The 25,114-nt window shown below is 33.3% G+C and overlaps 2 protein-coding genes across 2 annotated transcripts; both read right to left on the bottom strand.

Moving 5' to 3' along the window:
• Positions 1–4,862: 4,862 nt before the first annotated feature.
• On the bottom strand, positions 4,863–7,085 carry LOC148599216 (uncharacterized). The gene has a single exon (XM_088557173.1). The coding sequence runs from the start codon at positions 6,522–6,524 to the stop codon at positions 4,863–4,865; it is 1,662 nt and encodes a 553-aa protein (XP_088413299.1). The 5' UTR covers positions 6,525–7,085.
• Positions 7,086–9,307: 2,222 nt separating this feature from the next.
• On the bottom strand, positions 9,308–18,865 carry LOC148599215 (cell division cycle 7-related protein kinase-like). Its single transcript, XM_088559233.1, has 11 exons — positions 18,807–18,865; positions 17,654–17,776; positions 17,130–17,216; positions 16,829–16,964; positions 16,006–16,099; positions 15,412–15,554; positions 13,920–14,061; positions 13,069–13,307; positions 10,787–10,869; positions 10,272–10,421; positions 9,308–9,927 (listed from the first exon to the last, which is right to left on the bottom strand). The coding sequence occupies exons 2-11, from the start codon at positions 17,760–17,762 to the stop codon at positions 9,701–9,703; spliced, it is 1,410 nt and encodes a 469-aa protein (XP_088415359.1). The 5' UTR covers positions 17,763–17,776; positions 18,807–18,865; the 3' UTR covers positions 9,308–9,700.
• Positions 18,866–25,114: the final 6,249 nt, after the last annotated feature.

The following is a 25,114-nucleotide window of genomic DNA, read 5'->3' as shown; positions in this document are numbered from 1 at the left end:
TGTATGATTTTCATTATTTTATGTTCGTTGCTTTTTCTGCTTGTTTTAATGTCTGGTCTTTGTCCCTGGATTACCGCTATAACCTTACATATCCTAATCATCAGCTGTTATATAGTATTGTCATGCTGTGGGGCTAGATTTTAGCCTCTCCATTTTTTTCTTTTACGGCTTAGTTTGTAGTCGTTTTTAGAATACTATCATTTTAGAATCATTTTAGAATAAATGAAAGACGTATCTATTTGAAATGATTTTGGACTACAAGAAAAATATTCATTCTTAAATTTAGAATTCATATAAAAAAGTCACATATTCCATTTCCGGTCCTCCATATGTTTCTATACCTTTTGTTAACTTAACTTAATATAACTTTATTAGTAGTAAATCACACACACTTTTCTTTTAGTGTTCAGAATTTCAAATATTTTGTTAATTTTGTATACCAAAATTTTCTTAGGGTCTTCTTGACACTTAAACGAAGGCATTAACATTAATTGCGCTTCTGTTGTCGCAATTGGGAAGTTAATCCAAAGAAGTCGGGATAAAAACTGAATTAGTTAATATTAATGATAAAAAAAATCCATGCAACACATGTTTTTGACAAAACGGCTTCAATATTCATTTCCGGATGAAAAATGTAAATTTTTGGGAAATCAAAACGGCAAATGTGGAAAAATCTTCATTAACACTCAATTCGATGCAATGTATTCCTCTATAAAATATTAATTTTGTAGTTCGTTGCAGTTTTTATTTTATTAGGAAGTAGATATACCAGGGGTATCTATATCACAAACTTCTTAAAACATTTATGAAGCCTTTTCACCGTTACTAAACTTTTTTATTGAAATATATTGGCGGTTTCTGATTAAAAAAGATGTTGGTTACTCGTTTTATTTTACGGAAATATTGTCTATATAACACAAAATTTCAAACAAAATCCGATTGATTTATCAAATGCCCTTTACATATTTGTCGTAAAAGATGCAATTCTCAAATCATTGTTTATTCTATCAATTTTGTTTTCGCAAAGAGAGATAGACAGACCCTGATTGGATTTCCACGTAAAAAAATAAAACATATCTTAGTATTGCATTACATTAAATCTTGCTTGCCTGTTTAGTACTGACGTTACTACTTCAAATCTAGTCATATGGAATTGAAGTGACCGGTTTACTGATGCGGGTAGTTTTGGTGTCATTCTTCGATATGTTCTGTAATTGATGAGTTTGTTTATTGTTTCAATTCATTAAAAGGGATGGTTAATACCATTTTAATTCAAGCTTTTTTGGAATATAACATAAAAATCAAGGCAGTATTCTGTGGAAAACGATCATAGATGCAAGTTCTTACCGGGCTCTGACAAGACTTCCAGTATTACCCTTTCTTATTTATATCTGGGCAAATCCGTCCACCGTAATTAACAATGAATGCTTTAAATTACTCTTGGTAGAGGTAAGCGCATGAGAAAAATCAGGTTTGGTTCTTGTCCCATTCCCGATCAACCTCTGGAGCAAAATCATAGAAGTGCAGCAAAACAGCAGTTATTTTAATATATCAACATCTGTATCAGCAATTAACTTGGAAGCTGAAGCTGGTAACATAATAGAACCGACGAAGTATGGTAGGCATGAAATGGCCTACCGCCACTTCCGCCAGTATTGCAGGAAATTATGATTTTTGATTTTATGATAGAAACTGATGTCTTTAGTTTTTTGTAAATAGCATACATTTATGAAGTACGTACTTCAATTGATACATGTGCGTTATGGCATTCATTAAAATGAATAACAAATTTGTTTTACTAGTATCGAGTGGTTCTCAGTTGCAGAACGAATATTAAAACATCGTTCAGGGAAAATATCGATTTCTGCTTGTTTTTCAACGAAAAGTTTTGTAACAGATTTTTCTTTTGGTCAGTTAAAGAACTATAGTTAGTACGGATACATCGGTATTACTATACGTATCCAATGTCTGTCATTACTATGAGAGAAGAAACCTTGAAAGTTGGCAAAGGCTTCTATTCTACCAATACTTAGTTCTTGTATCTTTCTTCTAACGACCATTACGCTACTCCATCAATTGCTTTGTTTTAATCATGAGGTAATCTCGGACAGAAGAGGTAATCTCGGACAGGAGCATTTAATTTAAAACTAAATAAAATAAAAGAATAACGATTCTATGCCCGATAACAAATGAGGTAGATAGCACTGTAAAAAATACTTGGCTTTAATTAAATTGGTTTAATTTTTACCGATAAATCTTGTAAAACCAGTTTAACCCCCATCTGAGATTTCATGCAGCTGACGACAGTCAGGAGATGTTAGTCATTAATGTGTTTCTGTTCCGTTATATTGCTTTTTTTTGTTTGATTTTGAAAAATTAATTGGAACCGTTCTGTTACCGTGGATTTTATCATTTTTGTCTTTATTTTGTTTTGTTTTGGAATTTTTAGACTGTTATTTTATTTTATTTTATTTTATTTATTTATTTTTATTTTTATTTATTTAATTTTTTTTTGGGGGGAAAGGGGGGGGGGTCTTTCAGGGCGCACTAACTGGCATGTATACACTTGTTAAAGACCATTGGCGGTTTCTAAAACTATTTACTTTTATGGATAAAAGTTAAACTAGCGCATTTGTGGCGTTCCAATATATTCGTCCTTTTTTCCAATGCATCTGATTTTTCTTTCTAAAGAGTGGTGCGTTTCTCTTTGTCGTTGTGTATATATGTTGATTATTGGTTTGCCTTTAGTTTATTGAGACATTTAAATGTTAAACATACACGTATGTTAAATATAATCAGATATTGATGATTGCCTTTCCATTCAATGAAAGGTTTAGGAGAAGTTTCACCTATGAGCTTCAAAATATATGAACACTTTTATCGAAAGATCTCCCTTTTGCAGGCGTCTTACATACATTCACATGTAATGCAGTAAATGAGGACTTCTAGCGCAATAAAAACATTGGAAGACAGACATGATACATGCATGGCGAGTCCTACCCATCACACCATTTTTTGGGGGGTGGTATAACTAACAAATTAAAGCTTTTGACAGATTTTAAAATTACATCATTATATTTCAGTTGCTTAAATATCCAATCCATTTAATATACGAACACAAACAACACCGATTGTGCCTTTTTTCGGGCGAACGTTCAACATTTAAAAAGTGTTTTCGCCAAAAGTGTGATTAGTGGGATAGAGGCGGTTAAGTTTGAGAAAAATTAATGTACAGTGGTTAAAAAACTTATCATTTCTATTGCTACCACTTTATTTGTCATGTAGTAGATATAGTAAGTACATTATTAATCTTATCGACCTATGTGAAGTAAATTATAATCTGTGTATGGAAGCCTATATCGGCCACTCTTTTTTAATTAACAAAATCAAGATAACAAGTTGAAAATTCAAGTTTAAAAAGAGTGGCCGATATAGGCCCCCGTATCTGTGTATTCATTGGTGTTATTCTTATTATATTTTATCACTTTATAAGCTCACTCAACCAGATTGAAACTACTTTATCTGTCCGTCATTCCTTACGATTATCTCGGCTCCCAATGGATGGGTTTGTTTCAAAATTTGGCGTAGCTTTATAAAAACTTTGGGCATACGTTGAAAGTGATTTTGGTTGATCTCCAATATCAACTTCCTGTACAAGTTTAGCATTCCTAGAGCAAAACACAACGCTTGCAGTTTTGTTTTTTATGAAGGGATTAGGACTAGACGCGTGGCCATCGGTTCCGAAGAAAAAGTGATAATAAGCCAAAAATTTTAAAAAATCAAACATTTATTTCTAGCAACTGATATTACAAATAACTACTGAAAAGACAAACAACTAATTAGGAAAATGAGGTTCATGTTAGCCAAGGATCATATATATTTAAATGAATGCATGTACACTGTTTATTGAATTCATGTAATTTCTTGACTAGCCCTAAAGGGTATACAAGCATTTCATAAAAAATGTTTTAATTATTATCATAACCAGTACACGTGACAGCATCAGAGAGAAACTTCTTGACGTTTGGCCCGCCAATCATCCAGCCAAGTAAATTAAAATTTGTATATGATGAAATGACTGACGAACTACCAAAATTTTCCTTTATGGCTCTCAATGTTACGTTTCGTCGTCACAAAGGCCTTGCTACTGTGACGCCAAGGAAACGCGTTTTTGACGGGGCCGATATGCGTGTATTATCGGATTATCTATTCAGTATATATTTTAACTTTGGTCTCTTTTCTAGTTTCAGGTGCTGTCTATACCTCACCTTTGTTTTGTGTTTTTAAATTATCCTTCTCATTTATTTCTTTTTGTGATGTTACATAAGATGCTATTGTTTTATACTTGTTACCTTTTATGAAAACTGATTTGTTCAACGTGTCATAGTTTTCCCCTTTCGTCTACCCTGGACTTGATTTTTATGAGCAACTCGGTGGGTGTTTCTAGAAAATAAGAGGATGCTTACCTTACCGTGCACCTGCTCCATGCTCCCTGGTTTAGTGGAGTCCGGGTTGCTTATTTACTGTTGTTACTTCGTATGTATTATTTTAGTTACGTTATGTTCTTTGTTGTGATTGTCTGTTTTCCATGCTCCCGGTTTTTAGTGGACTCCGAGTTACTCATTTACTTTAGTTGCTCTGTATGTATTATTTCAGTTACTTTATGTTGTGTTTGATTTCCATGTCTGGTCTTTGTCCCTGGATTACATTCTTTTGATTTTCGCTAGAATCTTGGTTCCTGTATTAATGTTTCTAAATATAAAACAATAATGTTTATATTGACAAAATACCGCAACTATATTATTTTCTTAATAATACTTTTAATACAATATGAAATGTAATCGACATATATACATCAGAAGTTATCCAAGGGAGTATTTATGAACAATTTTCATACCCCTAACAACAACAATAAATTGTTTAGTGTGACAGTTATAGTGTACAGCAGTAGGATTATAAAGTCCGTCATCTTCACTCAGCAGCTGATTTACTTTACCATCAGGGCAAATTTCTAATAAATTATGAGTCCAATAACCAGTCACATAGACATTGTTATAATTGTCAATAGTCATACCCCATGGAAACCTCAGTACGGCCTTGTCTTGATATTTGAAGATGATATTATATCCAGAGTCAAGCACAGTGACGGTGTATGTACTATCAGAACATGAGTAATATAGCCTCTCATGTGTTGCCACTGCGTGTGAATAAGTAGAAACAGTCTTATCATTGATAACATCGTTTATTGTCTTATTGTTTATATTCAGTCTCTTTATCCCAGTGAAAGACACACAGAATATAATATCACCATCGGTGTAGGAGATCCCTGCCACTCTTGGTATGGAAGACCATGTTTTTATAATTTTCTCATTATTCACGTCTACTAAGGAAATGGATGCTTTCCAAGGAAGTGATATAACGACCTGGTTGTCATTCACCACTGCAATATCATATGGTTTTTCCATTACTTTGATGGTTGGTGTCATGGTTCCATCTTGATTGAAATTTTTTATTCTATCATTAAAGTAATCATTAACCACCATTATTCCACTAGGTAAAGTACAGCAACCAAAATGATTACGATGCCCTACCTTAACCCTCTCCTGAAACTGCAGCTGTTTTGGCATTGTGTATTTTATTATATGGGCTTGTTGGGGTTTGCAAGTTTCAATTGACATGCTTGAAGGAGATTTTGTAGCCTCTATATATCCAAATAACTTTTCTTTAGTCAACATGTCTTCAATGGCGTTAATCTCTTTTAGTGCTATATTGGTACAGCATAATGTACCGTTGTCCGATAGTTCTGTAAGTACTGACTTGGACTCCTCGACAACTTTCTCCATTTCTTTTATTCCAATAAAAGTTTGTAAATTGGTGGCATATGACTTAATTGATTCTTTCTGATTATAGATCTCACTGATCTGGTTTTCCATAGTTTGGAGTGTGTTCTGGGTCACCACGCCTTTACCCTCTTCTTCCTTGATCACGACATCAATGTCTGACAGCATATTTTGTTTGACTTTCATAAGGTATGTCATAATTCTTGCCATTGTGTCCTCCACTTTTCTTGCCATTTCTTTTCTCTGATTCTGAAATCCTTTTAGATTCTTTTGTTGTTCTGCAATACCATTTCGTAAAATTTCCACAGCTTCCTTCATTTCACGAGCCACATCTTCAAAAGCATTTGACGTCTTCACCTTTCCTACAATGTCGGGGAGGTAAGGTATCTCCTTGCACTTCTTATGTTCAGTTTTGATGCACTTATTACAAATAAGTGTATCATGTTCCCTGCAGAGGAATTGGTACTTCATCGTGTGGTTTGAACAATTTTGGTTAATATTTTTGATAAAGGGAGGTAACTTGTGATAGTTGTTACTTGCCATGATTTCATGGTCTTTAGATGATTTGTCTTGTTTGTGTCGCTGACTACAGGGGGAACAGAGAGCTTTCTGACACTCAGGACACCATTCTACTGGGATATTACTCTGGTCTTCCTTCTTATATATACCACAGACTGCAGCCATGGAGACCTAGTAAATAAAATTATCATTTTCAAATCTTGCAAGACAACCTGTAAAGTTTTCGGGGTATTCGATTATTTATCAAAATTAAAATATCAAATCGTATGAGTTTTCACAGTCAGATGTGTATCAATATTTATGATCCAGAATAGTCGGATTGTTCTAAATAAACCGAAATATCAGTTAAACACGAACTCTATACTACAAACGCATATACAAATCAAATCAAATCAAATAATCAAACCTCGTCAAAAGCAACAAGACACTGAGAAAGCGTCTATAACAACCGGAAGTGATGATTTTCAATGTTTTCAACTTTAAACCAAATAAATGGATATCATATGATCAATATGACCGTTTTGATTAATCTACTATGTTTTCTTGCTAAAAAGCAGCAACTTTGTTGCACTTCAATCCCCATACAAATGTTTTTAGTTACATCTAAAGGGGTATTTTTCAAATGGCAATCGTATGGTATCTATTACCATTGTAACCAAAGTATACTTACTTACTTTTGAGGAATAGTACTGCAATGATTAAAATACGATTTCTTCATACCACTTAGTGCCCTTAAAATCTAAAGAAAATCTCATAACAATTTTCAATAGATGCAAGTTGTATGAATGAATACCTTTTGTATTTCAAAATTACTTTCCCATTCAATTATTTTAAAATTTCTATATTTAATCAGGTTTAATGCTGTTTGAATGTATGCATTTTAAGAGTGAACCATTTAGAATAGACAACACAAACATTAATACTGCTGTTGAATATCAGAAAAATCTTAGGTCCCCGAGGGTAATAACCTCTAATAATGGAAAATGAATTAGGCACACATTGAAAAGAAACGCCAATGTGATCCGTTATGTCTTGGACTGGAACCCCCAGGGTCACTGGAAGAGAGGGAGACCCAAAAACACTTGGAGAAAGGAATCTAACATCTGAAGTTCAGAGGATTTGAAAGACCTGGGGAGAAGTACAAATGTATGCAAAATGGAGAACGGCAGTGGTATCCCTGTGTCCCCTATTTGCCGAAGTGGATTAGGTCATGTGATTTAAACAATATTTACTGTGAAATGAATTTTGATAATTCCCACGTGACATAAATTATGTAATTTGGCCCTTGGACTTTCTTCCTTGTAAATGATGATGTGGTATTTATTCCAGATCATGAAATTAAAGATTCATGTTACAAAATAGTGATATCTTGTGGTCAAAATCTGTATAATATACATAGGATAATGAAATTGGTATATTTACTTACTTTTGAGAAATAAAATCACGTACTGCAATGGTTAAAATACGATTTCTTGTTACTGCTTAATGCCCTTTCAATCTAAAGAAAATCTATAGCTACTAGGCACATAACAATTTCCAATAGATGTAAGTTGTATGAATGAATACCTTTGGATTTCAAAATCACTTTTCCATTCAATTATTTTAAAATTTCTATATTTAATCAGGTTTAATGCTGTTTGAATGTACGTTATTTGTATGCATTTTAAGAGTGAACCATTTCGAATAGACAACACAAACATTAATACTGCTGTTGAAAATCGGAAAAATCTCAACAACCTCTAATAATCAGACTTGTCTGATCCAATTATTTACTGAAAATTTCAGTAGAATGAAAGTTCAAAGCGCTATGATATTGAGACTTCATTCCTTTTATTGGACTTAGTAAAACGTATTGGTGCTGGATTTGGCTTCTGCAACAAAATCTTTGGGGTCCTTTTTGTTTTTCTCAAAATTTATTTGGGGGATTAGGTCTTACGTACTTTTTTAAAAGGTTCATTGTTACCTTTCCACAAATACGGCCTTAATTTCATTAGATATTTCAGATATTAAAAACAAACCTATGTATCTAGAAAAAAATAAGGTATAGCATCCCCTAGAAATAGATGTTACACCTATTTTATGTTATATCAAAAATTGACCTGAATTTTGATTAATTTTATCAGTAGATAAGGTCAGTCAAAACATCTGCGCATCAAAGAAACATTACAATCATGTATAGAAAATCAAGATTTTGCCTACTATCATTAAAACAATATGGAAGATCACAGCACTCGGAACATCCACTAAAATCGGGATCTTGAATGTGAACGTTGAATCTTTTCTCTTATACGAATCAGAGCTATTGAGACTAACCTCAGCTTAAGTTTTCTTAAAAGGTACTTAAGAAACAACAAAGGAATAAGGTATCCCATCAAAATAAGCAACAAGAACTTACAGCAGAGGACCAAACAGAATGTTTACTGTGAAATGAATTTTGATAATTCCCACATGAAATAAATTATGTAATTTGGCCCTTGGACTTTCTTCCTCATAACTGATGATGTGTTATTTATTCCAGATCATAAAATTAAAAATTCATGCTGAAAATAGTTATATCTTATGGTCAAAATCTGTATAATATTCATAGGATAATGAAATTGTTTTCATGGAGAACCAAAATATGATTACTTATGCCAAAAATGCTTGAATATTAAATTCATGTTTTGCACACTGTTTAAACGGCGCATTTTTTGTAATTGGCATTCAAGTCAAGATTCATTTGAAACTACTTTGATTTATTGATCACTACAATCGTGGCAAATAATTAAAGAAAAATTATTCTTTCTGAATCGGAAGTTCTTAAAAGTGAAGTTCTGATTCATATATTCTTACATCATTTTCTATTTTATTTAGAAAATAGACTAATTTTTCCTTCCTTTTGAAGTATTGAGATGTTTTATTTGACTGATACTTGAAATTATTTGGCAGCACATGTATTTGATAAAATGTACACACAAATTCTCTATTTAATGTTTAATAACTTACAAAACAGAAAAAAATCATACACAAGCATTGTGTATATACAATAAAAAAAAGTTTGATGTGCTATATCTGTATAAAAGTAGGTAGTACATTAAAATGGTCATTCACCAATTCCTACTATATCTGTATAAAAGCAGGTAGTATATTAAAATTCACCAATCCCAACTTGTAAGCATTTCGGCAAATATTCATTGAATTTTATTTTCTCTACAAAATTTATCCATGAAAATGAGACTTTCACCTTTTTGTTTACATTCCTCAAAGGATTCTGGTTTCATTGATAATGTATTTTTGTAAATGGCTTTCATATAAAAATTTCTTTTTGATCATATTACTTGCAAAACATTTAAAATATTTCATCAGCTGACAGGGTCAGAGAAGTATTCATGTTTCAGCGCATCCTCTGCACTTATCCTTGTTGCTGGGTTTAAGTCCAGGAGTTTTGATAACAAATCAAAAGCGGAGTCAGGTAAATTTGTCCAAGGTTCACTTTTGTTCTGTTTAGTTTGTGCTCCTACTCGGAGCTTGTAGCACATAGTCCTCAAATTGAGTGCTGGTGTTGATGGGTTGCAAAGAAGCTGTTTACCTATAAAAATATTGAAAGAAGAATTAGCAATACTAAAAGCACAAATACAGGGGAATCGTTGACCAAAACAAACCCAGAAACACAATGAAAGCAACACACACAAAGAACAAATTATATTAGAAAACAAAAAGAGTTACACACAGGAAACAAGTACAAAAGCTAGGTGATTAGGTGCTCTGGAATTCTAAATTAGTTTTATCATAAGTTCACAAGAATGTCCTCCTAGCTTGTCAAATATCACAAACATCATGTGAATATCCCACCCTTGAGTCAGACTAAAGAATCACACATCACTGAAAATTGTCTGAAAAAAAAACCTTGCATAACTATTTACTATTACTCACCATATGTTAAAGCTGATTTTTTAACTTCATCACTACCAAATATACTGATTATCTGTGCTAAAGCTGTCATATCATCATTGGCTCGAAAAAATGGATAACGACCACTGAGTAAACAAAGAAAGATAACTCCTGCTGACCAAATATCAACAGCTACAATAAAATAACATAGGTTGATAATATGAAAAATGCTTGTCAAATTGGCATTAGGGAGTGCATCTAACTTAAAAGTTCATTCATCATGAAAATGTATTAATTTTATAAAAATTCACTACTATAGAAATTACAGACCAATACAAAAAAAAAACTGGGAATAATACATAATGTATTTGAATTTCTATAAGATTAAAAAATGTTCATTTAGAAATTGAAAAGATTTACAGCCAACACTTTTTTTTTCAATTGTCTCCTGCCTAATAAAGTTTTATTAGGTCATTCAAAGTTCATTCTTGGTTCTCAGGTCCTACTTAAAAATAACACTCCAGAGGTAAAACTAAACGACTTCATGCATTCTTTACCTGTAGACTGCTGAGGACATTTGATTAGGACCTCTGGTGCCCTGAACCCAGGAGTACCTGCCCTTGGAGCCTGTTGATTACTTCTGTAAACACAAGGTATTTCTTTAGTTACATGGTATAGATAAAAATACATCAAAATTTTGAAAGCTCAATTATGCAAACTTCATGTAAAAAGTGTAGTGAATATACATGTAAGGTGAAATACATTTATGAATTATTTTCCCGATCTTACAGACAGATAGACATACATGTATTGAAGAGGTTCAGTGTAGAATCATATTCACATACATTTTAAAATACATATCCAGCTATTAGAAAGTGTGCATCAAAGGCATTGACACTATCTCTTCCTACGAAGAGAAGTATGTTACATTCAATCCTAATGACTTCTAAACTAAAATATTGTACTGTGAACAATGCTTACTAACTTAATACCCCCACTTCCCCATTTGATTATATGCACCTTTAGACCTCAAAATTAATTTGGATTTTTAAGTAGCAGTCTACATAAAATTCAGGCACTGCCAATGGTAAAGTGATTCATGGTGTAGAAAAACCCACCAAAAGAATTATGCTTTTTCAGTCTACAAATGCTATATAATCACAAAACAACAAACTTTTCTGCATTCAGATCTGCACTTTTTAGAAGATCATACATGCATCTCCCACTAAAATAAACCAAATGAAACCAAATCAAGAACAATAACTCCTGCAAAGGCCAATTTCATGAACAATCTATATAATTTTTTATCTCAAAAGCGCAACAACCAAATGAAAAACTTAAACTGGTTTTGTGATCGGTAACTGTTTCTAAATGAAAAATAAAACTGTCTTCGGTGGGTTTTTGACATGCATGTATCACCTTCTGTCTGATTTTTAGAAAGACTGCTACTAAAACTATTTAACTATGAAACAGAAGATGGGGATATGTTATCAAGGTTCTGTGACAGTTAGATTAAATTCTATTCAATGAAGAAATAATATGTGCCCATCTATACAAGAGAAGTAAGGATGGACAACCCTATCACCATATACTTCCATCCAAAGTGAGGGTATAATAATACTACTCATGAGTTCAAGAGAACACAGACTTTACAATAAATTTGCAGATGTGACTTATGCAACCTAAACGACTTTACTTTATTAGTATCAAAATTTAACAGTTAAATCATTAAAGACATAGATGACTTCACAGTCAAATGAAAAATTACAACTATAGATGTACTTAAATTGTTTTTCTATACAATCAGAAAATTTGTTGCCTCTGAAATTTAATATTATACCGTATTTCCCGGACTATAAGTCCATGTGGAGTATAAGTCGAATTGCCTAATTTTGACCGAAATCGATGAAAAAAACATACATAAGTTGAATTCGACAGATAAGTTGAGAGTCAGACATGTGCATTTATATCGTAGGTGTCAGCCGAGATTCGAGTTGAGCCGTTTGTTTTCAACAGCATAGTATTCTACTCCAGGTATAAAATTTCTGAATCAAATGAATAATTGTGTTTTTGTTAAAAGAGTACTTTGTCCGCGAGTTCAATTATTTTTATTTAATGGCGTGTCAATGGCTCTGAAGCCTTAGATCATCAGGTGTACGAAACCGTAAACATGTCAAACGTGGGCAGCCATGTGTGAAATAAGCAGGAAATTTGTTTGATGAATTGGTCATAATTACGAGCGGTAATTAATAAACAATATTATCTGGAATTATGAAATACAATAAAAGATAATTATTACCTGCAAATTTGGTTGCAATTAGCCATTTAGATAACACCTGAACTAATTATAATTTGAGCCACATGCGAATGTGTTACGACATACCGTAAATGGGCATAACTTTGCATATCAAAGGCCAAATAACTCCAGAACCCTCGATCATGTCTTTCCAGTTAAAAAAGTTTTGTTAACATATCTTCCAGCATTTGTTTATATATTTTAACGGTTTCAAAGTTTTTATTAACATCATTGTATTCATTCATAAAGGATAGTGGCAATGATCAATAATATTCGAATTCAATCGCCGGTTTGACTGTTTGAGTGACAGCTTTCATTGTTTGCAGTTTACCAAAAATTTTGAATTAAAGCAATCAAAAGTGAACTAAACAAGTCTAATGAAATGCATTGTAGATGAACATTTTTTCTTGAAAAATCCTTATATAAGTCAAAGTGGACGATAAGTCCAGGCTGACACTTTGCTGAAAAAAAATATCGCTTTATAGTCCAGAAAATATGGTACACAAAAAATCATTATCAATTTATATTTTTACAAGTAATTACCTTGATGTACAAATTGTACAAACAGTTGGCTGACCAAAACACTGACATGTTGTTATAGCAACAGGCTTATTCCCCTTTGACATGTGCATTTCCTTTTCTTTCACCATCAATGCTCTTTTTGCTAACAACAAACGCCTTGGTGATTTGGATTTCCTGGCAAACAGACGATCAGGTTGTCTCTGTCTATCAAACTTAGCTTTTGCTGCTGCATTGTCTAATCTTGAAATATTCTTTACATTCTGCAATTTTCATGAATACATTTATAAGATTCATTATATCAAGTCATCACAGCAAGATAAAGTCAAAGTAAACTTATACAGATGATGATTAATAAGGAACAAATATTTGTAAACCAATGTTCAGGACTGAGGGCCACATAACTATAAAACCAATTCTGAAGTCTAAACTCCAATCAGTCTTGGAAGTTGATGACATTATAAAGAGTTAATAATTTTCTCAGATTCCAGTCAATTTTCAAGTTTTGTGGTGGTAGGAGCCACAGGCCAAAAGAAAATAATTTCCTACATTTAATTTGTAAAAAATTTAAACATTTGCAGCAATCTATCAAATGATTTGAGTTATATCTGAATATTCTACTTTTGTTCTTTTATACATACTAAGTGTCAGTCTACATAAGAATCAGGCAGTGGATGAAATTATCTAATATGATTTATCTCATTGCTTTAGGTTAATATATGCTTCATTTATGTTGTTCATAGACACCTCTATTGCTGTTCCAGTCAATTCTTTTCCAACATTTTCTTATTTTTAAATTACCTAAACATTTACTTTTTTTCAAATTATCTAATTATTTACTTTTTTTATTGTATAAAATAATTTCTGTCTCTTACTTGATTTTCTTGAGATTGCACAGATTTAGATGTTCCAAGTGGTTTCCGTGACGATGACCCAGAGGGTAGAGAAGATTCCAAGACAGTACCATCCTTAGCAACAGGTGCCTTGTGGGCCAACCCAAAGTCTACTAAGGCATACCTGAAAAATGCAAAAATACAGATATAGATTCATACCACAATGACTGATGGGTGAAACACCCCTTACCATTAAAACCTATATCACAATGACTGATGGGTAAAATGCCCCTTACCATTAAAACCTATACCACAATGACTGATGGGTAAAACATCCCTTACCATTAAAACCTATACCACAATGACTGATGGGTAAAACATCCCTTACCATTAAAACCTATACCACAATGACTGATGGGTAAAACATACCTTACCATTAAAACCTATACCACAATGACTGATGGGTAAAACATCCCTTACCATTAAAACCTATACCACAATGACTGATGGGTAAAACATCCCTTACCATTAAAACCTAACTACAACAAAATTAAATTTTCTTCCCATATCATACATTATAAAATAAGCTGAAAGTCTAGGAATCATTTGTTTTTATGACCATATACAAAACAAAAACCACAACTCTAGAAAAGAGTGCCATGAACATCATGACATAAAAGGCAAGAACCTAACAAAGCAAATGAAATCAGTTCGTGTGCTCATCCAACACCCAGTTTTTGGATTATCTCCTTTTGCAAAATTTTGACCATTAGTATCTTGCTACCTATTCTCCATAAAAAATTTCATCACTTTCAATGACACGTTTTAGAATAAATGCTTCCAAACAACATGGACAGACAGCCATGGTGATTCAAGTATGTCTAACCAGAGGTTTAAAAAATAAAAACTAGAGTGACAAAAACTTTGAACTGAGATTCTTTCTCATCAATGTTTCATCTCACTAGACTGAAACAAGCTTAAAGAAATTAGATATTAGTTACAATCAGAAAGACTGAAACAAGCTTAAAGAAATTAGATATTAGTTACAATCAGAATTCAATTGAGTCTTCAAATCCAGTGTTTTGCATTTGCTCTGATTTGCATTACACTTTGGCCAATTTATTTTCTTTCACTTGTTATAACATTTACTCACTGTTAAGTTTTCTGGCTATATCATTTACTCACTGTTAAGTTTTCTTGCTATAACATTTACTCACTGTTAAGTTTTGCTGCTATAACATTTACTCACTGTTAAGTTTCCTTGCTATAACATTAACTCACTCTTCAGTTTTGCTGCTACAACATTTACTCACTGTTAAGTTTTCTTCCTATATCATTTACTCACTGTTAAGTTTTCTTGCTATAACATTTACTCACTGTTAAGTTTTCTTGCTATAACATTTACTCACTGTTAAGTTTTCTTGCTATACATTTAATCACAGTTAAGTTTTGCAGCTATAACATTTACTCACTGTCAAGTTTTCTTGCTATACAATTACTCACTGTTAATTTTGCTGCTATAACATTTACTCACTGTTTAGTTTTGTTGTTATAAAGGAAATTACTGGGTTTAACATCCCTGTGTATTATGTTGAACTGATGAACTCGTCTTAAAGCAATGAGCAGATTCTTCATGTAGTCTTGTACCTCAGTAACAGACATTGATAAAATATAATCCTAGAATAGAAGATTTTATAGAATGATAGGTTTATATTAGGGCTGTCCCATTAAAAGATATGAGGTACCCAGGGAAGGCACTTTTTCACCAGCGGAGGAGTCACCCATAGCAGTTCTCTTGATGTTATGTATTAAACTCTGTACTTTATCAAAAGACCTAAACATCCACCCATATATAGATGTTTTATTTTTTTTAACAATAAAGTTACATTTTCACCTTAGGCACATTACCAATTATCTTGCTTTTTTAGATGTGTTTTCTTATATCACAAAATGCCAAAAAATTATACATTTTAATGGTTGTAACAGTGTTTCTTTAGAAGTGTGCAATTCAGAATGAAAATGTCAAAAATGCATTTTCTATGATTTTTATGGCTGTTTTTTTTATTATTATTTTTCTTTACTATCTGATTTATCAGTAGTAAAACTTACAAAAGTATGTGTATCTCACCTGAAATTTTTCATGAGGAAAGTAGGGCATCACTATGACAACATGATCTTTCTGTCTAATACACAACTCTACACCCATAACATTATCACAACCTCTGAAAAAATATAAATATATCATTAAGGCCTGATAAATTGTGCTCCCAGTTACAACCCAATAACAGACCTGTTTATACTACTTAATGACAAAGGTACTATGGAGATATTCACAATCTGTAGAGCATACTTTGCAGCCAAGATTCATAGAAAATACGGAAAATTCTTATAAAGTAAAAACCTCTGCAATAATATAAAAGGTCAGTAAATGGACAATTTTTTAAGACTTTAAATTTTTGTTTAGCAAATAAATAAATATACATATTTAATTCCAGAATCCAGACATGATTTTACAAGGTATACAAACAAAGCAGAATTGGCAAAATCGAAAGTAAATATACAGTAAAAAAAGAATCATAATGGTAAAATCTGGATTTGATATAGTGGAATTCGGCTAAAAAGTGGGGAAAAAAATCATGTCTGAGAATCACATCATCTATCAGCAACTTGATCAATTTTCTTTTGTTTCTACTGCCTCATAATTTTTTATCTCAGGCAACTGCCACGGTACTAAAAAATAACAATAATTTCCGATGGCAATGTAACGTAACATTGACTGTGACATCACCAATAAACAGAATAATGTCAGTTTTGAACATCTCAACAGAACATTACATCTAACATTGTGATGTTAGACACAACCTTACCATACTTCCTGCAGACACTGTAGTTCTCCGTATATACCTTATACCCTAGAGACATGTTAATCTTAACATGTTACACAACCTTACCCTATTTCCTGCAGACACTGTAGCTCTCCTTCTATACGACTGGGATGACTGGTTGGTATAATGTGTTTCAGCGCAAACTGTTGATCTATATCAGGGTAGTGTTTTAACTTGGCCAGGAAAACAGAGCTGAATGTACCTGAAATATTCTTTAACCTGATTATAGGGTTAAAAGCACAGTATGCAAAAAAGTCAGACCCATGGGACCTGAAATGCAATTGTGTAAACAAGATATGTCTAGGGAATCATGATACAAATTTGTTCCAGCTTATGAAGAAATAAACATGTATCAGCTTGGTCTTACCTTCTCCAATTTTATTGGTTACAATAAAATGTTGCTCCACTTCAGGTACAAAGTCATACAGACAATCAATTTCTTCCTGAACTTCAACTAAAATTATAAAAATAAAACAAATTTTATGTTCTTTAAATAAGGCCAAATATATACATATGGTGTCCCTCATGTCTATCATCAATCTCTTAGGGTAGCAGGAAACAGACGTATTTTTTTTTTTGCCTTAAACTTCACTCATATAAACAAAATATCTGTCTAAGGAATCATGATTCAATTTTTTTTCCTGTTTAAGAAGCAATAAACTCGCAATTTTGTCAACTACAATGAAAAAGAAACGAACCTTATTATGTGAAGTGATAAGACAAATTTGTGTTTATTTTCCAATTAAGATAATGCTAAAATTACAAGTCATTTTCTCCTCTTTAATTTTAAAAATTGTTATATAAACTTTCCACTGCTTCATTGCATGGTTTAAATACATATCTTCATACATTTTTTTTCAAACACATTTGAGTATGATTTGTAAAACCTACATGGTAATTTGTCTTTTTCGATATTACAGACTTTTTTCTTCTTCTTTGGTGATGTATAATCATCTCGCTGACTCCCAAAGCCTTCATGGATACTTCCTACACTCAACATGTTCCAAAACAAACCTAAAAAAACTTGATGATATATTTTCATGAATACACTTTTGTATGCACATTGTGCTGATCCCTACCAGATATATTATCAATATCCAATAAACAAAAAAGGTTGCCGGGAAAGAACTAGCATTTCAAGGTTGGTTTGGCAGCATTTTGTTCTGATTAATGATTTTTCCTCTTTGATCTTTCAAAATTTTACAAAATCTCAGCATTTTGAACCCAAACCAATTAAAAAAGGTCTCACAAATTAACAACAAGAAATATAAAAAAAAATGTTTAATTATATTTAAAAATCAATGTTAATTTCAACAACTAAAATTTTTTTTTAAATTTGAAGTATAAACTGTACATATATATAATGAAAGGTAAATAAGATTAATTGAAATATGTGTATACCAATAAAATTTGAATGATACACGTACATGGTTGACAATACTAGTAAAAAAAGTGCAAAATGTACTTATTTACATTTTAAAACAATGGCCAGGGGATAAGAATGAATGAAAAAAGAAGATTTTCTTTTAAGATAGAAAGATGTATATAACATTTACATGCATACATGTATAACATACAAGTATGTTATTTTCTACTTGGTGCTTTTTTTTCTAGACTTCTTGATGCCAATTATTGAGACCAACCAGAAACATGTATTTCATCCTTCAAGTCAGATAAATGGAGGTTAGTAAATATGTCGTTTCTCAAGTATAGAGGGTGATCCAAGTTGAAAACACAAACACATTTGAAAGGCAGATTTGTTTTAGTCCAACAAAAACTTCCGGTCAGAATGCCTGTGGTAATGTGTCAACAAGTTTTGAGATACCTGATAGCATTGCTGAAAGTGAAACTTTTTGTTAAGCACGTTCTGACACCAAGCCAACATATGAAATAATCTATTGCAAAATAAAAGAGCAGATCTGACAGAGTTCTTTTTTTTACACCCATAACAAGCCGAGAATCACAATACCCAATATGGTTGTAGGTAATCCCTTATGTATCTTATTGATTGATCATACTACTACAACAATATTATATTACTAACTGAACAAAATGTTGTGTTTTTTCTCTTCTTTCTTTGAACTGCCCGCGTTTCTTTCAGAGTTATCTATCCTGATTGGTAAGGCTAAAACTACGTACAAATTTCGATATCGTCCCAGTACATGGCTTTCATAAATTCCTCAAAAATATATTATTAAGTTTTTCCTCCAATTTCAAACCCGCCAGTGGATCGAAATTTTAGTGTATGATATATTTGATAACATATTTAAAGTGGCATATATTTTTTTATCAACTGTGCATCCATACCAAATCAATATAACAGGTGATCTCGTATTTCTCATAAATTATGGATGATGTCTGAAACTAGAGACTTATAATTAAATTTAATTACCGGTGTATGCTAAAACTAAGAGGAAAATTCGATTTTCAGACCTTGCAATGAGAGTAATAAAATAAATCATGTATACATGGTAAAGGAATTCAACAGTTTAAGAAAGGCACACACAACACAGAACGCGAAATATCCATATAGAAACAAAAGGAAATGAACAACATGCATGCATTTAAATTACAGTAGCCCTTTTCACAATAACTCGTAAGAGTAAAATTAGTCGTAAGTTGTGACGTCACAACTTACCACTAATTTTACTCTTACGATTTTTTTGTGAAAAGGGCTACAGATCTACATGCCTGACACTACTCTGGGAGTATACGGGCCAGTCAGTTGCGCCAGTAGGTACGTCAAGCACCATTCCCATTACCAACCAAGCATGGGCCCACAGGTAACAATAAATTATTGTATGATAGAAAAAAAGCGATAAATAGTAAAAAAAATTAGAATATAAAAATATGATAATGAGAGAGTGGGGCTTTGGGGGGGCACCCCATACAAGGTCCTGTCCTCACGTACCCGTGGATAGCGGTAGCATTTTCACCTAAATGGCCTTGAACTTTTTAAAAAAATTTTATTATTTGGGCGCCTCGGAAAGACAAGACACTTTTTCAATGGTCTCTGTCATATATAAAATCTTGTTTGGACTATTGTATAATAAAGTTGCCAATAACGGGAAAATAATTAGAGAAACTGAAATTCTCAAAAATCCTCTTTTTTACAATTATATCAAAATTGTTATGATCACAGAATTTAACCTAATTATAGACATGAATTAAGCGGACATGAAGGACGCAATAAAACCTGCCAAATCCGAAAAACTGTCTAAACCAGGCAACTTTTTCAAAATCCCTTTAAATTTGAACCTAGTTAAATCTAACGATTGTCTAAGGTTACAGACCACCAATTCAACCAATGAGCATTTGGAACGTACGCAAAAATAGTCCTACGCAGAAATTACCCCTGTTCCTCATAGTGCTGTGAAAAAAGTTCTCATCTTATCTAAAAAATTTAAACAGTTTCTGAAAGGAAAAACATTTCTGTACATTTTATAGGTGCATTTTGCTTCTTGTGATGTGAAGCCTAATCTCCATAATGATTTTTAAATATACCCCTATCTTGTGAAAACACTGGGATTTCCTATGCTATTTATAGACCCTTCACTTCCGGTGACCAGTACTGCACTGCAAGTCTGCTAACCCCACATGCCATTCTGAGGATTGTGAGCTGACGTATGTAGAATTATGCTGATATATAGTCCTCTGCAGGTTAAAGTTAAGGTAAAGTCCAGAGAAGCCATTGAATATTGTGAAATTAGCATAGAAGCCTATGGAAAGTGGAATTAGTGGTTTTTAGCCTTAATCTAAACTGAACCAAATCCGGAAGAGGCCGGGTTTAGACAGGTTTCACCACTCAACGTAATGTTTGTTCTAAATACCCAAAATACATGTTTTACTATGCAGTGAATGAGCGTTTTGTTTCATTGTACAGTTGCAGATCCAGGGGAGGGTGCAAGGGGTTGGCACTCCTCCTTTCTAATGGAAAAGTTATAATTGTCATGTGTAAAATGGACATAATAGCAAATGTGCAAGCACCCCTTTTTCCGAGGAACCCCATGCAGCTGCCACCCCTATATTTCAAAGTATTTGTATCCGTCCCTGTTGTAGAAGTAATATTTCTCATTTTCTTTGAAATCAGTTTTCCTGTGATTTTACAGAAAAATAGAATTATCTACAAAGTGATACCACAAAACTTGTAGTGTCGAGTTTTTGCGACTTACTTGGGGAAACAATACATCTTACCAATTTTGATAAATTGTGAATGAAAATCATAAAAAATAGCAAAAGAATCAAATGTGAGAAAACGTACAGAAAAAATATCAAATCAGTTATTTTTTTTAATAAAACATACATTCTATGGGTTTTGACATATTGGACGATGAATTTAAGCGAATGTACACTTTTCTCAAAACCTACAATTAAAGCATGTTTGCAACTTTCCTCACACCATTAGTAAGCTAGGCTACACGAGAAAACTTCAGTTTTCTGTCTGCACTGAATTCTCTCTTCCGGTCTCTATACTATTCGTTTTAGGGGACGACAATTTGATTTTGATGGGAGCTTTGGAAGAATCTTGACGATGAGAGAAAAAATATAATTTGTTCTTTCAAATCACTTTGATCCAACAAATATTATTCTTTTTCATGTAAAAATGAATAATTTGATTCGATGTAAGCTAAAAATAAATATTTTAACAATTCATATAGTGAAAACAAATATTTTGATCGACAAAGCACCCCTCCCTCGATATCAAATGATCGTTCCCTAATTTCATGACAAGGTTATTTTATCTTTTATATAGTACTTGACAATTAGGATATAAGAAATAACCGGCTTTATATTCTCGGCCTTTTTAAATTCGTATCTTAAATTATCCAAAGGTCCAGGAAACAATGATTGATTGATTGTTGGGGTTTAACGCCCGAGCAGCAATATTTCAGCTATATTCAGGCGATCAACATGAAATGGATGATGATGAAATGAAAAAAGGGATGGGACACAGGGATAATGGGGACGATAAATTTTGATTGCCACTAGAAAAAGAGAGGGATGGGTAAGGTCGGTCAATTTAGCCTCCTGTGGCGGAGCGCAAAGGATCCTAAACCTATCGAATACCACAGCAGTGTTCTTTAACGTGCGATGAACGTGGCATCTTTCCCAACACGGTGCACCACTATGGTTTTCCGTATTATAGCCTGACAACCCCAGCATGTTACACGCCAGGGGTACCCCATTCCACCATCTTGGGTACACAACCCAGTTGCTCTGTGGGCAAAGCGCCTAGCCCCCGGCTAGGTTTCTGAGCTCTATTTAGTCGCATTTTACGACAAGCTTAGCGCTGCTGCAGGCCTATTCATTCGACACCCGGACCTGCACGGGGCTCCAGGAAACAAGTAATATTGAAGACGTTTGGTGAACTGTAGAAGTTTAATTGTTCATTGCTTGGCAATCTCATCGACAATCATACAGCATCTCCTATTTTTATGTAAACAAATGTTTAATTCCTTGAACATACCTTGTCGAAGTCAACATAGTCAATAGAAATGAAATTCAGGTCACGTGGACAAAACATAGTACACTTTAATATGATCATTGGCGGATCCAAATAATTATTTGCAAAAGGTGGGACAAAACCGGGGCCCATATACCCCTTAAAAAGTGGAACCTTTTAGGAACCGAATTATTTTCATTGTAGCAATAATATACTAAATAACGAATTTTGAAAGATTTTGAAATATATTCCTTTCTGTTACAATGCGCGCCTATGTATGATGCTACATACGACAGTCTGTCGGAATACTTTCCACCGTAAACGATTGTATGTGATCTGGACATATGTAGCTGTCATAAAGCTGGATTAAAGTTGGTTGAGCCATATTCGAGGATAACAAGTGCTTCCCAATTCATTTAATTTTTTTTACAAATATATCTGCAGTGAAATATGCTTGTGTTTAAAATTTTAATTAACTATGTATTGTCATACCCAAAGGAGCTTAAATGCATGTTCACAAACAATTTCAATCCCATCCAGTTTTTAATTTGATATAACCAATTTTGAGATTGTTTCCCAATGGCAATAGCCTGGAACATGTACGGATTAGCTTTCATTTTGTTAATTGCCCTATAACGAGAATAGGTATGGTGTATATGTCAAAGAGACGATAACCCCACCGGGATGAAAATGTCAGCTCAAGGCCACCTATTGGTCTTCAATGAACGACGAGGAAATCATCATACCACAAGGCAGACTGCAGATGCCCCAAAACACCATTACACACAGGTACAGCGAAAGAGTTGCCTCTATATACTCAAGTAACATAAAAAAATAAACTAAAGGTGAAAACGAAACACGACATACAGAGGCCAGAAATTCCTGACTGCGGACAGGCGCAAAAAATACGGTGGGGTTAGAGTACTTTGGCGTGATCACAACCTCCCTTTAAAATCTGGCCACTGTGGACGAAATATTACACAATTAAACACATGAAAGTCAGTTCAAACTGAAGGTCTGAGTCCTTGTTACAACGGAAAAAAAGAAACTGAATATATATATTAAACAAATGTACACACGAAGGACTACTAGCAGTTAACTGACATACCAGCTCCAGTACATTAAAACCTACAAAAATGGTCCCCATCTTATGTAAAATCAATCCCAATTCTTGTTGAGAATCACGGTACATCATAAGTCATACACTACAGAAGGACATAACCTGCCAAAAAACTGCTGTAAAAGTGTTTTAATTTCAATGTATATAAAGACCCTAGCTATGAGCGAATCAATGTTAATACCAAAAATGCTATCCCCAACGATTTGATAACAATATCATAACTATATCCCTTACGGATGAGTCTAGTCAACAGTTAAGTTAACGTATTTGGCGAGTGTCTAGCTTTCCGTGCTATGTATAGAAAATTAACGTAAAAACAAAGGGTGAGAGATACCCGCGGGTATTAATCCTTTACATGTGCATCAGTATTCGAGTTCCTTGTATTAGTTGTAAAATTTTGTGGATGTTTTTAGGAGCTTGTGATATCGAAAACCTTGATGTAGTAATTTGTCGGTTATATAAAGATTCCTTTCGTTAAAATCCGAAGCATTGATACAAATTCGAGCAAATCGAACCAATTGTGATATGTAAACACCATATAATGGTGACATGGGGACGTCACCATATAAACACGGATAGTTGACAATAAGAAGTGAAAAATTAACTGGTCTATTATGTATTAATTAATAATATCAAGCACTTGTATGTTATTCTATGCTCTATCCAAGGGCCCTTGGTCTTGTCTTGTACTAGTCCGGTGAGATCGGGCACTGAAGATGAGAATTAATGTATTGCCATTGTCATCTTAAAAAAATACATATAATAAGTAATATCAAGGTATATGTATATGAAATCTGTATCCCATTGACGTATCAACCCGAGACTCTTATATCATCCCAACGGCAACCGGCCTGCAGTGTGATATAGGTCGACGGTTGATACCACATGACCAACCCCCTGTACCCCACTGATAGGTCTAATTTTAATCAGATTGAGTCCAGGGGACACAGATGATGCCCCCACTGTGGATGCCTCACATGCAAGATTAGGCATCACGATAAATACACAACAATATGTTATCGTACCAGTAGACAAAACAACATTATTTTAACGTATTACATCCATGCCATGTTTATTATTGGAGAAAGACGTAGAAAATAATAGCAGTAATAATACCTACGTACCACACTCTCCAAAGAAGAGATAATGGAAAACCATAAATCCGTGCAATACTCTTTTGGTCCCTCTACCAAAGACGATGATTGTGATCTACCGTCTATGTACTGGATTCCTAAACTGCAAAATAATCCATACAAACAAAGCTACATAGCTGTATCTGCAAAATGTACCACCAAATCGCTTTCAAAACTTTCAGCTTCTATACTCACAGCTGTTAAAACGGGTCTCGAGTCCTACCACGATAGTGGTATTAATTCAATGTGGATCCTGAAATTCGAAAGATCTTCTGGAAACCCTCAATTCAAGATTATCATCAGAATGCCATAGCATTAAAACCTGTGATTTTTTAACTCTTTTTACTTCTATTCCCCATACTCAGTTAAAATCCCGACTCAAAAACGTTATACATCGTTAGTACTCCAAAAAAGACGGTACACCTAGATACAAACATGTAGTTCTTGGTAGAGATTCCTCATACTTTGTTAAAAAACAATTCCAAATCATCTTTCAAACATACAGTAGAAGAAGTTTTCAAAATGCTGGAATATATTTGATCGACAACATATTTTTCCTGTGTGGCGGACGCGTTTTTCAACAAACGGTCGACATTCCAATGGGAACAAATTGTGCTCCTCTGCTTGCTGACCTATTTCTTCACATTTATGAAGCT

Source organism: Perna viridis, chromosome 13, assembly GCF_037379345.1.
Source record: "Perna viridis isolate PV_CMFRI_1.1 ecotype Kerala chromosome 13, ASM3737934v1, whole genome shotgun sequence".
NCBI lineage: Eukaryota > Metazoa > Mollusca > Bivalvia > Mytilida > Mytilidae > Perna > Perna viridis.
The sequence above is the reverse complement of the archived record's forward strand: the minus strand, read 5'-3'. Positions and strand labels throughout refer to the sequence as shown.